At 22.3% G+C, this 15,920-nt stretch overlaps 2 protein-coding genes across 2 annotated transcripts; both read right to left on the bottom strand.

The window, feature by feature from the left end:
- Positions 1-156: 156 nt before the first annotated feature.
- On the bottom strand, positions 157-10,653 carry PVVCY_1300340 (conserved Plasmodium protein, unknown function; the record flags this gene model as incomplete). The annotated part of the gene is made up of 16 exons (XM_037634707.1): positions 157-265; positions 350-513; positions 699-1,178; positions 1,401-1,689; positions 1,959-4,777; positions 5,034-7,574; positions 7,668-7,780; positions 7,894-8,087; positions 8,219-8,557; positions 8,698-8,786; positions 8,868-8,954; positions 9,072-9,275; positions 9,385-9,622; positions 9,735-9,787; positions 9,886-10,271; positions 10,410-10,653. 16 exons carry the CDS (start codon positions 10,651-10,653, stop codon positions 157-159), a joined length of 8,349 nt encoding a protein of 2,782 aa, XP_037490765.1.
- A 725-nt stretch (positions 10,654-11,378) lies between these two features.
- PVVCY_1300350 (DNA repair metallo-beta-lactamase protein, putative) lies at positions 11,379-13,937 on the bottom strand (the record flags this gene model as incomplete). The annotated part of the gene is made up of 2 exons (XM_008623714.1): positions 11,379-13,606; positions 13,847-13,937. 2 exons carry the CDS (start codon positions 13,935-13,937, stop codon positions 11,379-11,381), a joined length of 2,319 nt encoding a protein of 772 aa, XP_008621936.1.
- Between the last annotated feature and the right edge of the window lie 1,983 nt (positions 13,938-15,920).

The raw sequence follows: 15,920 nt of genomic DNA on the forward strand, positions 1-15,920 counted from the left end.
CCTTTTATTTTTAGTGATATATCACATTTCAATTAATTTACATATATACTGTGCATATATATATGTGCATTCTTTATATTATATTTAGGATTTATTTCACTTTGTTTTACTATTTCTATTTATTTATTTTGTCTTTATAAAACTTTTATAGTTAATTTAATCACCATTTTTTGGTACATAAATTCCTTTTAAATAAAAGTCAATCTTGTTTCCATTTCCAATATCAATGAAATATTTTTTGGTAATGTCTTTCTCCATTATTGGGCTGTATTTAAAATGGGGAGAAATATATTATTATATTTTTTCACAAACAAAATTGAGAGAATTCAAAAAAAAATAAAGGACTTACGCGAATGTCACAATTATATAATTAGGAAATAAAAAAGGGTTTGTTCTTTTTTCGTCTTTTTCATAATCAGTATTACATGGACCATATGTTTTCCCAAACAATACATTTTTTGTTTTACTAAAATGGAATATTTCATTTAAGCCATTTTTTGATAAATGAGAATTCTGTATAAGTAGAAGAAAAATGATAGCAATAATAATAAACCATAAAAAAATAAATCGTTTCACACATGTACACATATATGTAGGTATGACTACTAAAATTTTCTCAGTCTTATTTAAAAAAATTTAATGCTCTTATTTTTTCCGGATTTTTTCTCATTATATTATTATATTTTTTATAATCATACTTGCTCTATATGATCCTCTTCCTTTATGGTCCAAGTAATAGGGATTTGTGTTATGTTAAATAAGAACAAACAAATTTTATACAATTTTAATTCACTAAATTTTATATTAATATAATATGCATTTTCCTTTATTTCAACATCGTTATAAGTTATTTGATCCTCTTTTATTTTATCCGAAATATTATTAATAACATCATTTAGTTCTTTGCAATTTTCTTTTATTTGGTTTTCCTTTTTCAAATTATTAAATTCGTGAAATATATATTTATTTTCTTTCATAATTAAAAATGGAACAATATAATTGCATTCAATTATAAATTTCTCATGCTCTTCGCTTGTTAAATATTGAAATATTAAAAAATCTTCATATACATTCTTTTTTTCTTTTTGACTATTTATCTTATTTTTTATTTCCTTTCGAAACTTCACTTCGTCTATTTCCAATTTTATGCATATCTTACTTTTTCTTTTTATATGATACTGAAAAAAGGAAAAGAAATGTAACAAAATGACAAAATTAAAACAAAGATAATAGATGGAATTATACAATATGCATATTGTATTTTTTTAAAATGAAATATATATTCAAATTTATTATAAAATGATAGCTAAACAAATTGTCTACATATTCCTTTTTATAATATAGGACAAAAAATTAATTTAATTTATTATTATTCATGCCATATAAATGCATGTGTTTACAATTCTAGTATTAGTATGATCAAACTCCTCAGAATCTATATAAATATTTTTGATTTCAAAAAACAGCTTCGTGTATATATATGTATAAAAATTTATATCTTTCATATTAATGAAATATATATTTAGACATTTCTTTTGTGAAAATGTTTCATCAAAATATCCATTTATCTCATTTACATCTTCATATAATATGTCATTGATAAGCTGATTTGTATACATTTTGTCTATTTTCTTATAGGCCTTTTTATTGAAATATTTGAAATCAAATTTTATTCTTTTATCATGAGATCTGCACCAAATTATCCACCCAAAAAAAATATTCATGAAAAATGAATAGAAAAATGAATAAATATAATAATTAAGACAATTCAAATGTATTATAACTAAATGTGTATTTTTTTCTTTTTTGCATAGGTTTTATAAATTAATTATTTCTGTTCCATAATGCCTCATAATAAATTTATATAATTATATGCATAATATTTCTTAAATAAACATTTTAGATGCAACATTATCTGCCTAGCCTTTTGTATGTACGCCTGTTTTTTTATATATTACATTTTATTGCCCCATAATAACTCCACTTTCGGTTTTTCGATATTAACAAATAAATAAAATGTTAGATATAACGATTTTATTAAATTTTCACTGAGTAATTTTAATGATAATTCAGTGTTAGTTTTACTTTTGGTGTCTATATCATCTATATATTTGTAATTGCAATAAAATTTATATGCATGGTTGCCTTCTTTGGGTAATATATTTTCCAAGCATATTTTGATATGTTTTTTTTCTTTTTTATCAATGCAAATATTTGAACAATCAATTTTAATATCGTTTTCATCACTAGCAGTTTTTTCATCACTTGTAGAGCATAATGAATTGTTCGCAATATCTGCATCATTTTTGCTTCTAACAAATAGGTCATTTAAATTATTACTGCATTTCTCATTACTTTTAGGTATTCCTTCTAAAAATTTATCTATCTTTTCATTTTCAACATTTTTTAAATTATCATGCTCTGATATATATTTTTTTTTATTATCGTTATTATTCAATATAACATCAGAAATGTCTGAAAAAGTACATATAATATTTTTCCGAAAATTCGAAGAATTAAGCAATATAATTTCATATGGTTTTAATATTTCTTCAAAGCATTTACATATATTTTCATTGAATTCATTTTTCTCCAAAGCTTTGTAATTTTTTAAAATGTCTTTATTTATATAAATAGAATTAATAAATATGCATTTATCACCATTTTTTGTAACTTTATAAGGGTTTAACAAATGTAGTGATTTGATCTCAGAATTAATTGACATATTACAAATTTGCTCACTTTTACTTAAATTTATAAATATTTTGTCTCTATACATATTAATATTATCTGAATATAGATAAATCTTAATAAATGCGCTTTTCATAGAGCATACTGTATCTTTAAAAAGGACAAAATCTAAGAATAAATTATTTTTTAGCATTAAACAATATTCTCTTTTTTCATTTAATATATTATTTAAAAAATTATAATAATGCTCTTCGTTTTTTATCTTATATTTATTATTTAAATGGTTTAATTTATCATGATTTCCATATGTTATATTCTCCACGTTGCACATTTTCTTATATTTGCTTTTTTCCAAATTGGATTCTTTTATAAAATTATCTAGTCCTTGCCATTCCTTTTTCATAATTAAATTATTTATACATATATTAAATATGTTTTTTAAATTATCATTTATAGAACTAGGACAACTTACATTTAAGTTTAAATCGACTTTATTTTTGTTATTTATTATTATATATATTACATCATTTTCATTATTTAAATTATAACAGTAATTTTTAAGTGAATACATACCAAGTTTATTTTCATGTCTTTCTTTTGTATTTTTTACTATTATATCTTTTTCATCATTTCTTAATATATCATCCTCTTGTTCATAATTGTAGAATAATTCATTATTATTTTTCTTTACAAAATCTACTAAATCATAATCTAATTTGTTGTTTAAACAATTTAATAATTTTTGCACCCAAATAAATTTGTCTATTTTTTCCAGTATCAATTTATTTGGATTTCTGTCTGCATCATTAAAATTTTCGTTGCACCCTTCATTTTTATTGCTATCTTTTTCCTCTTGATCTTTATTTCGAATATTTTCATTTATCTCTGCACACGATTCTATATTACCGTCAAAATCATGACGTATTTCATCAATATAATTTTGCAATTTGTCAAACATATTCTTATCAATATTCAAATTAAAAAAATCATTTATTTCTTTCATATTTCCTTTCTCTTTCTCCTTAGATTTATCATGATCTTTTATTTTTATAAGAGATAAATCATCTATCAGTTTATTTACAAATACATCAATTTGATCCCCTTCTCCATTTTTAATATCTGTTCCTTTCGTATTTCTCTTATTTGCTTTACAAATTTTTAAGTCATTCATGCTTGAACCTAACTTTCTTCCTTTTGAGCCTCTCTTATTTTCTTTTATCTGTTCAATTTCGCTATTATTGTTTGCATTCCCCAATGATTCACCTTTTGATACACAAATAGCATTTTGCATATAATCGAATAAAGATAATAACAAATTGTTTTCATTAATTAAAATAAAATCAAATGTATGTACAAAAAAATATGATCGAAATTTTATAATTTTACAATAGTTAAAATATTTTAAATTAATTGAAAATTTCAATTTAATAAAATTTTCGTCTTTAGTTAAATTATTATCATGAAATACCAATAATCGAAATCCATGTCTTTTTGTTTTTTTCCCATCTATTTTATGTAAAATATTGTCCTCTGTAACAATACAAGCATGAATTGCATCTAATGCGTTTTCTTTATTTGTATTCAAAATATTAGGGTCTCCTTCTACTGTTTCCAATTCACTAACACCCGCATTATTTTTATCCTTATTGTTTTTTTCTCCTTTTATTAAATAGCATTTTGATAGCTTATTTTTTAACTTATTTTCTAAATTGTTTACTTTTATGAAACTATCAAAATCTTTGTAATAGTAATCTAGTTTGGGGTTGCAATTGTTAATTAATATATACTTCTTTTTGTGATAGTTATATTCGAAATTACCAGTCTCTATTTCACTTAATTCATACCAAATATTTAGCTCATTTAAATTTTCAAGGTTTACATAAAAAATGTCACTACAAATTCCAATATATTTATCTTTCGTTTCTTTATTATTTTCTTCATTCCCCTTCATATTCTTCTCTTTTATTATTTCATTATTCATAAAATCCGTTTTGTCTTGATATTTTTTGTCGTATGTAATTTTAATATTATGATTTTTACTTGTACCTTCCATGAAAATATCTTCATAAAATGAGTCCCATTTCACCTTAATATAGGGAAAAAATAGAAACAATATAACATATATATGTAAAGTATTAACCATATATATCTGCAACAACATCTATATAAATGATTCACACTGTTTTATAACTACATATTCATATTATTTCCTTTGCATGTTTTAATATATGCCTAGAAAAAATTAGTGTGCACATAAATATGTAAATCACTGCATATATTTGCCTATCTAATTATTTATCGTTTAACTATTATTTCATTTATTTTTTCCCATTTTCTATTACTTTTAAGGGGAGGCTTATTCTATTTGCATGTGAGAAAAAGAAAAAGAAAACAAAAAATGTTTCCTTCAATGGTAATAATAGCAAGTTTGAAGGATATACTATAAGATTGTCCTTAAAATATATTTTATCATCATGTATATATACATATTTATATTCATGATGCTTATAAATTCGTTTAAAATTTTGATTAAAATCATTTGTATTCAACGATATTTTTTCATCGTTGTCTTCAAGCTTTACGCTTTTATACTTTTCCATATTGTGTATTATGTATTTTTCTCCATTCAAATAATTAAAAAAAATGTCGAACTCTTTACTAAAATTCGAAAAAATATTACTTAAATAATAAATACAATTGTCATATTTAAAAAGACATTTACATTTATTACAGTTATAAAAATCATTTTCCTTTTTTATACAATTCTTATCCATTTTTTCATCTATAATTTTATGAAACCCGTCTTTGAAATTATATATAAGATCGGATTTTTTTATTAGCTCATTTTTTTTTACCTTCTTCATGCTATTAAAGACGTTACGATAAAAAATGTATAATGTTATAAATCCATATTTATTATTATTACTACTATTGTCTTTGTTACTTTTGTCATCTATATTGCTAATACTTTTATTTTTGTATAAATCTTCTAAACGAATTAATTTTAAATCTTTGTCAAGATTATTTATTTTTACAATATTGCAAAACCCATAATGTGAGTAACTATTTTCAAATGTAAAATCTGTCTGATTTATACTTATACCTCTGCACTTCGTTAATATACTACATTTTATTTCTTTTTTAATTTTATAATTACCCATGTAGAAAATCATGTTTGTATTTATTTTGTGATATCCGTATTTGTTAACTAAAAAGTATAAAACGATTTTCTTTTTTTCATGGGGCAATAAATAATATTCCTCATTTTTCGTTTTTAAATAATTTCCATTCCTATTTTTTATTTTTTCATTTATATATAAATTTTGTTCTCCAATTTCCCTTCTTTCTTTATATCTTAATTTCTGCTCATCTTCTAATTTATTCATTATGTCTATTTGTTTTTTGCTCACTACATTTTTTATCAATACATATACTCGGACACTATCATTATTTCCTTTGTTATAAAAATATTTTATAAAATTTTTGTTCAAGTTGTAATATAAGTCCTCTTTTTCCCCCAATGGTGTTGCATCTTCTTTTTTATTATGCATATCACTTTTCACACACTTCCTATTTTCCATTTGGTCTCCATCATTCAATACTAAATTCTGTTTACAATCAAATGGGTTGTCATTATTTGTTTCATTTCTATTTGCACTATTTGAATTATCTTTATTTGTTTTTTTTCTTATAACATTTTTCTTTATATATTTTCTATTTTTCTTCTTTTCATTTAGTAATTTTATTTCATTTAATACATCATAATAATCGTAGTAGCAAATCCCCCTTTCTATGCAGTCTGAAATCATGCTTAATCTTTGTGCATCTTCATCATTTTTATAACTGTCCTCATCTCTTTGTTTATCCTCCATTTTTTCAGAAGATGATGGAATTTTTTCTTCTTCTTTGCATCCTAGTAATTCATTCTGATCATTTTTTTGTAATTCTTTTACAATTTCATTTGAACAAACTTTTATATCACATTTAGATGAATCATTCAACTTAATAACATCTTCAAAACGATAATTAATATAAAAATCATTTTGATTTTTTATAGTAAAACTGGATTTATATAAAAATAACGGATTTAACACAAAACATTTTGATAGTTTTTCTGACTTTATATTTATACTTGGTTCAATTATATTAGCATATATATTTATATACATACCTATAAAATTTGTTGTCTTATTTTTTTTGTTAAATAATTTTTGTTTTTTTTTCTGCTTTTTTTTTATCGCTTCTTCATTAATTTCAGAGCAACTTGAATACGATTTACACAATGATGAAGATGAATATTCATATCTTGAAAAATTATTTCCAAATTGTTCATTCCATTTCTTGTTATCTATTATTTTGTTTTCTCTTACGCATACTAAAGGAAAACCATTGCTTTCTTTTTCTTCTTGTTTCTTATCAATTTCCAACAAATTTTCGATATTAACATCAGATCCTTTGCATACATTTTTAATGATCAATACGAAATGGTAATTTTTGTAATTTTTATGTTTATCTTTAGGCTTAAAAATAATGTATATTTTTTTTGGTTTTTTATATGACAAAACAAAACTTTTTGGATAAATGTAAATTGGGCACAAACATTTTTTCTTATTTCGTTTTTTTTTCTTTTTTTCCGAATATTTATCTACTTTTATTTTTCCTGGTTCTTTATAATATTTCATTTTCGAACTGTTCTCATATAAAGAGTCAGCAAATTCAGGATCAAAAAATTCTTCATAATAATATGTCCCTTTGTTCTTTTTCTCCAAAACTATTTTATTACTTTCTGGATTCTCGTTAACATATATGTAGCACGATATGTTCAAGTCAATTAATCCGTTGTTTACAACTTCTAGTTCAGTGAAGTTATACCCACTGTTCACCTTTTAAAAAAAATAAAAAATATTCAACCATATAAAACATAAAATTATAAAAATATATCCTTCATACATTTATACAAAATCATTAATCATTACTTGAATATCTGAAAACTTGTATGAGTTTCCTGCATTGCTATAAAAAAAATAATCTAATTTGTCTTTTTGTTGATTTTCTAAACATTTCGAAAGTTGATATTCATACAAATCTCCTACACATAAAAAAATAAACAAAGTTAAAAATATAAACAAATTTTAATTTATTATAATACCAATTTAATACTTAATTTTTATTTATTTGCGAAAAAATATAATGAAAAGTTACTTGCTATCCTCTTATTGATGCGAACCAAATTTAACAATATGGGTTCAACAATAACCTTAACACAAAATTCAAAAATATTCCACCCTTTGTAATTAATAAAATTATATTTTTCTCGATCTTCTAATTCAGAAAATTCACTATCAATATCTGGTATAATATAGTATTTCTTTTCATATGCCCCTATTTTCCCACTTCTATAAGAAATAAAAAACATGTCTATGTATGTTCGAACATTTTATGTAAATATGAAATACATATAGAATCTCAATAGATTGAAATTTAATTTCAAAATGTTTATTCAAAAATATAATATTTTAATTTTTACTTAAAAAAAAAATTAACACATTTTTCTTCGGAACTTTTCAAGTTAAAATAATATAAGTCTTGTAATACATTTTCAAAATATAAATTATCAAAATTGGTAACTAATTTTTTGTATAAGAAAAGAAAATTATATGAACAACTTTTAATATTATTATACATATAATAACTTTCGTTATTTTCTTTTATTTCTATTATAGGTTCATTGTCGTTTTTTTTATTAGTTAACAAATTTAAAATATTTTCTTCCTTTTCGATATTTTTCTTTTTTTCATAAAACTCAAATAAGCTCTTTGGCAATATAAGTACATTTACATCATTTCCTTTGTTTTTAATCGTAAACCTATAATAAATCAAAAGTTAATAAGAAAAATAAAACAATAAAAAAACGACAAAGAGGATCACATTACACACCATCCAAGCTCATATATAATTTCCACTACCAATTATTTCATTTAATTCACTTTCTAAAAATAGACTTACGATTTGTTTTTCTTCTCGTTAGATCGAATTAGACCAAAATTTATTGTTTTAGGAAACTCTAATTTTGGTGGAGATCGAAATACTTTTATCTGTAAAAAATGTAATGCCATTATGTTCAAATATATATATCAATTTATATCATTTTGGTTTATCACAATATTATTTTTTACTTGTATTTCCTGGCTTCCTGCCTCTGATAATATTTTTATACTATCCCTTAGGTGATTTAAGGTCAAAACATTATAACATAGTTTTATCTGAGTTGTTCATAATAATTACATTGTAAAAAAGATTGATATATTAGGGTTATATTCCGTCAGTTAGTAATTTATTAGTTTTAGTGTCATAATAATAATTAAATATTTTTCTTTCACCTTTATGGAATGTCCTGGGGCAATTTGATGATTTAATGTATTTTTTGAGGATTCCTCACTTTTGTTATACACATTAATTATGTCTTTTATGAAAAAACATTTCATTGAAGGAGGAACTATAATAATGTGAAGTAAAGTATTGCTTTTGTTTGTAATTAACAAATCTGCTGTTCGCGTTGAATTTATCATTACATCTGTAAAATACTACAAAAGACGAATGGAAATATGCATATATTGTGAGGAATATATTTCATAATTTCAATTGATTTTTTAGTAAAGTTTTGGTTATAATATTTATCAGATTTAAATTTACTATTGTTAATGGATCGATACACAAATAATCATTTAAATCTTCATTTCTTGATAAATTCAATCGTGGATTTTTTAAATAATTAATAAATCTATTATCCTTTTCTTGCAAATCTTTTATTTCTTCTTTTTTTTCATTAATTTCATTTTTCAAATCATCTTCCTTTTTCTTTTTGTATTGTTCTTCAAGTCTTACCATATATTTTTTCATAAGTTTGTCCTTTTCTTCAGCACTAATATTACTGCATTTCGTTATTTGAAAAAAAAAAGAAAAAGTAAAACAGTAAAATATATGATATTCTACTTATATATGCAACTATAAAATATATCATCAGTATATATGAAATTAATTACTATTTATCTATTTTCTTTTTTTTCTTTAATTTATATGAAACAGTCTCCTTTTCCTAAGAAGCAATAACCGATATGTTTATATATTATTAAAAATTTAATAAAAAAATAAAATAGGTATCATATTTTTTTTCTTTTTTAGCGTGTCTATTACTTCTATATTAGTAGGACTCTTTTCATTATCATTATTTAAAATTATGGTTTCTTTGGCATCGGTTTTATTCTCAATATTAAAAATTTCTTTGTTCATTTCCTTTTTTTTATTTTTAAATTTTTCTATATCTTCCAATATTTTGGTGCTATTATTAAACCCCTTTAATTCATCATTTTCTCGTCCTTCTATATCACAAGATCGCTGATTGTCTACTGAATAATTATCATTTTCATTTACTAAAAAGTTTTTTTCAAATATTTCACTAGTTTTAATATTTGTTAATTTATATTTATTAGTAGACAAAAAATTATCGTAATCATCTGTAGAATGACATAACGTATTCGACTTTTCATCTTCATCTTTTATGGTTATGTTTGTTAAATTGCCTATATAATGATATATTAATGCATTCGAAATATGAATATGAAGTATATATAATACGAAAACAACATATATACGCAGTGCATTTATTCTATTCACATACTCCCTTTATATAATTATTTAAATAAATAAGTATATATTACTTTTTGTGTTACTAGTTGAATTTTGTATGCCATCTTTTGTATCACTTATTATACTATCAGGATGAATCAAGTCAATGTTATATAATGTCTTATTATTTGATATATCTCTATTTGTGTTTCTTTCAATATTTTTGGCTTCTTCGTCTACATCTAAATTCGATGTGTTTACAAACCCCGTGTCTAACTCATTCTTTTTCTTTTTCTTTTTTTTTTCTTTTTTTTCTATACGTTTCTTATCCCCCATCTATTTATATTTTCTATATAGAGAATGAAAATTTTATTTTCTTATAATACTTATAATGCGGATATATGGATGCCTACGTATAGACATTTGCATATTTTCTTATAAAAATCGTATTATCATAATTTTCATATAAAAGTTATCTAGTTTTATAATTTATTTTTATAAGAAATCACTTTTATTTTTTTAAATCATCGTAGGTTCAAATATATATAATATATATACACATTATATTTTGACATAATGCACAATAAAAAAACGTAAATTAAAAAAATCAAATTAAAAAAATCAAATTAAAAAAATCGAATTAAAAAATGACTTTAAAAAAATGCAATGAAAGTAATAATGACAAAATATATAAACAAAACACGGGACACAAAATAAAAAAAAACATATATATGTAAAACTAAAAAAAATTAATAGTAAACTTAATGTATTTATATATAGCCATAAAATAAAGTATTAAATATAGGCATGTACACATTTATTGATATAAAGCCAATATCCATCGCACTCAGGTATATGAGTGATAATTATTATAATATTAAAATATATTTACATATTTATGTACAAACAACCTTTAAATGCTTATTCTCAAATGTTCCTAAGCCATATTAATTACCATTAAAGCTATGTCATTTATTTGGGCACATAATGATACTATAGGACATACCAGTAAAATAAAATTTTGTATTGCTCTTTATTTTATTATTCCATCATTTGTAGCTTCATTGGTCACCCTTTTTAATCGACTCACTTTTTGTTAATGAAAAAAACGAAGTCAACTTTTGTTGATATTGATCATTGTGTATTTTTTCGGCTTTGGTTTTATGCTTATTTTTTTTTTTGTTTTCTTTCAATTTTTCTTTTTTAATCTTTGTTATTTTCTTATTTTTGATATTCCGTAATTTATTCTTCGGCTTTAAAAAGTCATAAGCTTCTTGTTTTAAATTAAGATATGGATTAAAAATGGTTAGCATTTTGTTTTTTTCTTTAATGTTAGAAAATACAGTTGGACATATAGAGCACGGCTTAATAGACTTTACAAAATCCCTTAGTTCATCTAAATTAGAATGCTCACTATAAGGTATTAAAAAAACAGACATGTCATTTTTTTCATAGAAATAATAGTTTTTAACCCATCCTGTTGGCATAATATAATAAAAAGAATCAAATTCATCTTCCATTTCTGAATCTATTAAACTTCTTAATTTATTTTTCTCAATTTTAGGAAATATATAAGAGTAATTAATATCAACAATGTGAATTTCAGCTTCTAATTTATTGTCCGTTATTCTATTTAGCATGTCTTTATTGCATATATATGAATTAAAAATTGTTTTTTTCTTTGGGTTTCGAAAGTATATTTTCATATTGCATGCTTCTGAAACACTTAAATATACTTTTTCCTTTCCTAAATTATAAGTTCCAAACATAAATAAAGTTTTCTTTCTTTTTCTTGGTGCTGCATTCGTAAGTGATAATTTATTTTCTGTGTCATTCCCTTTGAGTGTTTGCATCAATGATAATCCCCTTTCTATTTTAGAATCGTCACAATTTTTCATTGTATTGTTATCTTTGTTTTTTCTTGTCGAATTATTTACAGGATTTTTTACTTTACTTAAATTATCAAAATTGTAATTCTCATCTTTCCATGCATCTACTTTTTGATTTTGTTTTATTTTATTTTTGCATATATAAATAATAAAATTAATCAGATACATCTGATGGGCAAACATATTATTTTTAGACATTGCATATGTTGTATCAAGATATATTGTTTTTATATAATTCGTATTTTCTTTTAATTCATTCATATGCGGTTGGTCGTTTTTGGCTTTTTTAACTTCATGCTTACACATATCATAGCTATTATTCATTTTTTTTTTCGTATCAGTTTTTACTATAGTATCTTTCAGTTTCTTATTATGTGAATTAAAACATTCTGCTTCTTTGTTGCTACTTATTTCTTGTTTGAGCTTTGTTTTAACAGTATTGTCATTGGTACTTATATTATTTTCGCTATCATCATTTTCGTGCTTAACCATGATATTATTATATTTTTGTTTACTTACATGGCTTTCTTGTTCTTTTTCATAATAGCAGTCACCATAACATGGAGTTTTGTCTAAATAATCTTTTGTATCATAATTTAAAACAAAACGAATATTTTTTAAATTTTCTTTATTTATTATAATATTGTCATTTAACTTTCTATTATTTCCATACATTAACATTATATCTGTATTATTCTGATTAAAATATAAAGACAATTCTACATACATAAAATAATTGAAATAGTTTTCACGTTCTATAGAATCATATACATAAAACTCGGTTTTCATATCTTGAAGCCTCCATAATAAATCATCAATGCCTTTTAAATACATTAATCTGAATTCATCAATGCCTACGACATATGAATTACTATTGTATATCTTAAATGGTGTATTCATACAACAATTATTATATTTTTTATTATTCCACAATATCCATTCATTTTCTTCCCGTTTTCCCACTAACTTATTGCTACTTTCTTCTATGTAATATTTATCAATAAATTGCCTTTTGATACTATTATATTCATATTTTTTAATTGGATCATTGTTACTTAATATTTTTTTTATTAAAAGAGTGTGAACATTCGAATAACGAAAATCACCCGTGTGTATTATTTTAGTACCATTTGAAAATTCAAAATAAATAATTACAGAACCAGGACAATGATTAGCATCAATCAAAATTATTTCAAAATTAAAAAGATAATAATTCTTATTAACTTTTAAACTATGCACATATTTTTCATTCACACCAATTATATTAATTAGTAATTTTTTTGTTATTGTAGACGAAAATATATTCTCATTAAAATTTTTATTAATATTCATATAGTGGTCTGCATGAAAATGGGTTAAAAAATACACCTTCGTAATTTCTTTCTTTTCTTCACATTCTTCTGTAGAAATAGAAAAGGAAACAGAATGAGGAATATATTATCATGTGTAAAATTATATGCATGACACACATGTATATATATATGTATTTTATACTATCAGTTTAACAATCCCACTATTATTATGTGTACTATTTTTATTAACAATAAATTAATATAACTCAATACTTTTTTCACAAATATTCAACAATTTATGTGCACACTAAAATATATATGGGACAATGCAACAACTTTTTATTATACCAGATGTAATGCTTTTTTTTTTTATATATGGAAATTTATCTATAATAATTAAGGGATCATTTGGAATTACATGTATATCATCTTCTATCATTTTTGCAATGTACTATATACAATCTTTTTAGTTTTTGTTCTTCAATTAATACTTCAATACCTCAATATATTGAAGCTTTAATAAACAAGTTTACATTTTTACAAAAAAAATTATCATAAATTATATTATTTAAAAATACAATATATTATATCACTTATTTTAAATAATATTTTCACTTTTTAAAATATACAAACCATAAATAATATAATTTCTCACAATAATAATACGCAAAAATAACAAAATTATATAAGTAAACGCCATCTTAAAAAAGCTAAAACAAATATAAATCATATATAATTTTTTGAAGTTATATTCTTCTTAAAAATATTTTTTCGTGTTAATGAATTCAATTTTGTGTATACTTAAAACAATTTCAGAATATTATTTCATTTGGTGACACACTCATTTTATCGAATGGTGCAAATATATGATAAGAGAAATTCTATTCGATAACAGTTCATCTTAATCTTTTGGTTTGTAGTTCAAATACCAATTTATAAACGAAGCGAATAACTTATATGCTTCGATTAAATATATTATAATTAATATAAGACATAAATATTAGTATATTTATAATATCCATTTAAAAGAATACTCGTTTTTTTCGTCATTTTTATAATTAGTTCTTTAATTGTTACTACCAATTTTCCATTGTCTTAAAATTCGTGAAATATAAGCACATAAATAAAGCAAACATATGCAGTTTAATGCATCAACACCTCCTTTTTATCATTATATTTTTATCGAATCGATTAATGGCGAAATTAATGGATAATAAAATAAAATTGAAAATGAAATCCTTATTATTATAAATGTTTATTTTATAGACCCCTTAAAAATGACTAAAGACTTATTATGTGTATATTTTTTTGGAGTGTATTAAGTTTTTTAAATGCAAAACCTATTAATATTGTACATAAAGATTATACATAATTTTTATGAATTTTTCTTATATCCATGCAATTTCACCAAGTTTAATATAAATAGAAACGACCATATGTACATCCATTGATATCCCTTTTTAACTTAACCATATACAAATGCATGGGGAAATAATATTAGGGGTCATAATATAGCAATTCATTGTTAAAATGATGAAAAAATAAAATAGTATTATATTTAAAAAAATGATCATTGGTGAGGAATAATTTCATTATAAAAAATCATAAAGCAATTTAAAATTCATGAATTTCAAAAAAAAAGAATTGACACATTATTATACTGATGATATACATCCATTTTTTGATAACTTCTCTACAAAACATTTTCCTAATTCATATATTATTAATATTATATTGACCATTTATCTGGATAATAAAACATATATTTTTTCGTCTGGTTAAATAAAACACTTTCTTATAAAAAATGGAAATTTCTAATAGTCTATTTTTAATGGGCGCCAATTAATCATATCAATTTTGCAAATTTAGACATATAAAAAAAAATTATAAATATGGCACATAAATGTATTACGCAAGTAAATCGTGTATATATATCGCATAAGAATAATATATAAACAATGAAAAAGGATTAGCACAAAGAAAAATAACATCACTTCTCATATTTAATGATTTAAGATGATCCTTATTTTAATACTTAGCATTTACCTCATATTATCTCTTCATATAATTCACATTTTTTTTCATTTACTATTATTAGAAACTTTCATTCTTCGAAAAAATAAATATATTTTTATTTATGGAAAATGCCATATATTTATATACAAATTGTTTTTTAATTTTGCAATTTGTTTTTTGTAAAAAAAAATTAACAAATATTTTAAATGACTTGAAATATTATTGTCTACTAATCGTTTTAATTATGATTAGTTTTTCTTTTGCTTGATATAACCTCCTTTTCTGTAAACATATATCTACCGATGCATGTAACTATGCTCATATGTGTAATTATGTATATTATCCCTCATTAAATATTCAGCTAAGGTTACTAACATATTTTAATTAAAATGAATTGTGTTACAAA

Source organism: Plasmodium vinckei, assembly GCF_900681995.1.
Source record: "Plasmodium vinckei vinckei genome assembly, chromosome: PVVCY_13".
NCBI lineage: Eukaryota > Apicomplexa > Aconoidasida > Haemosporida > Plasmodiidae > Plasmodium > Plasmodium vinckei.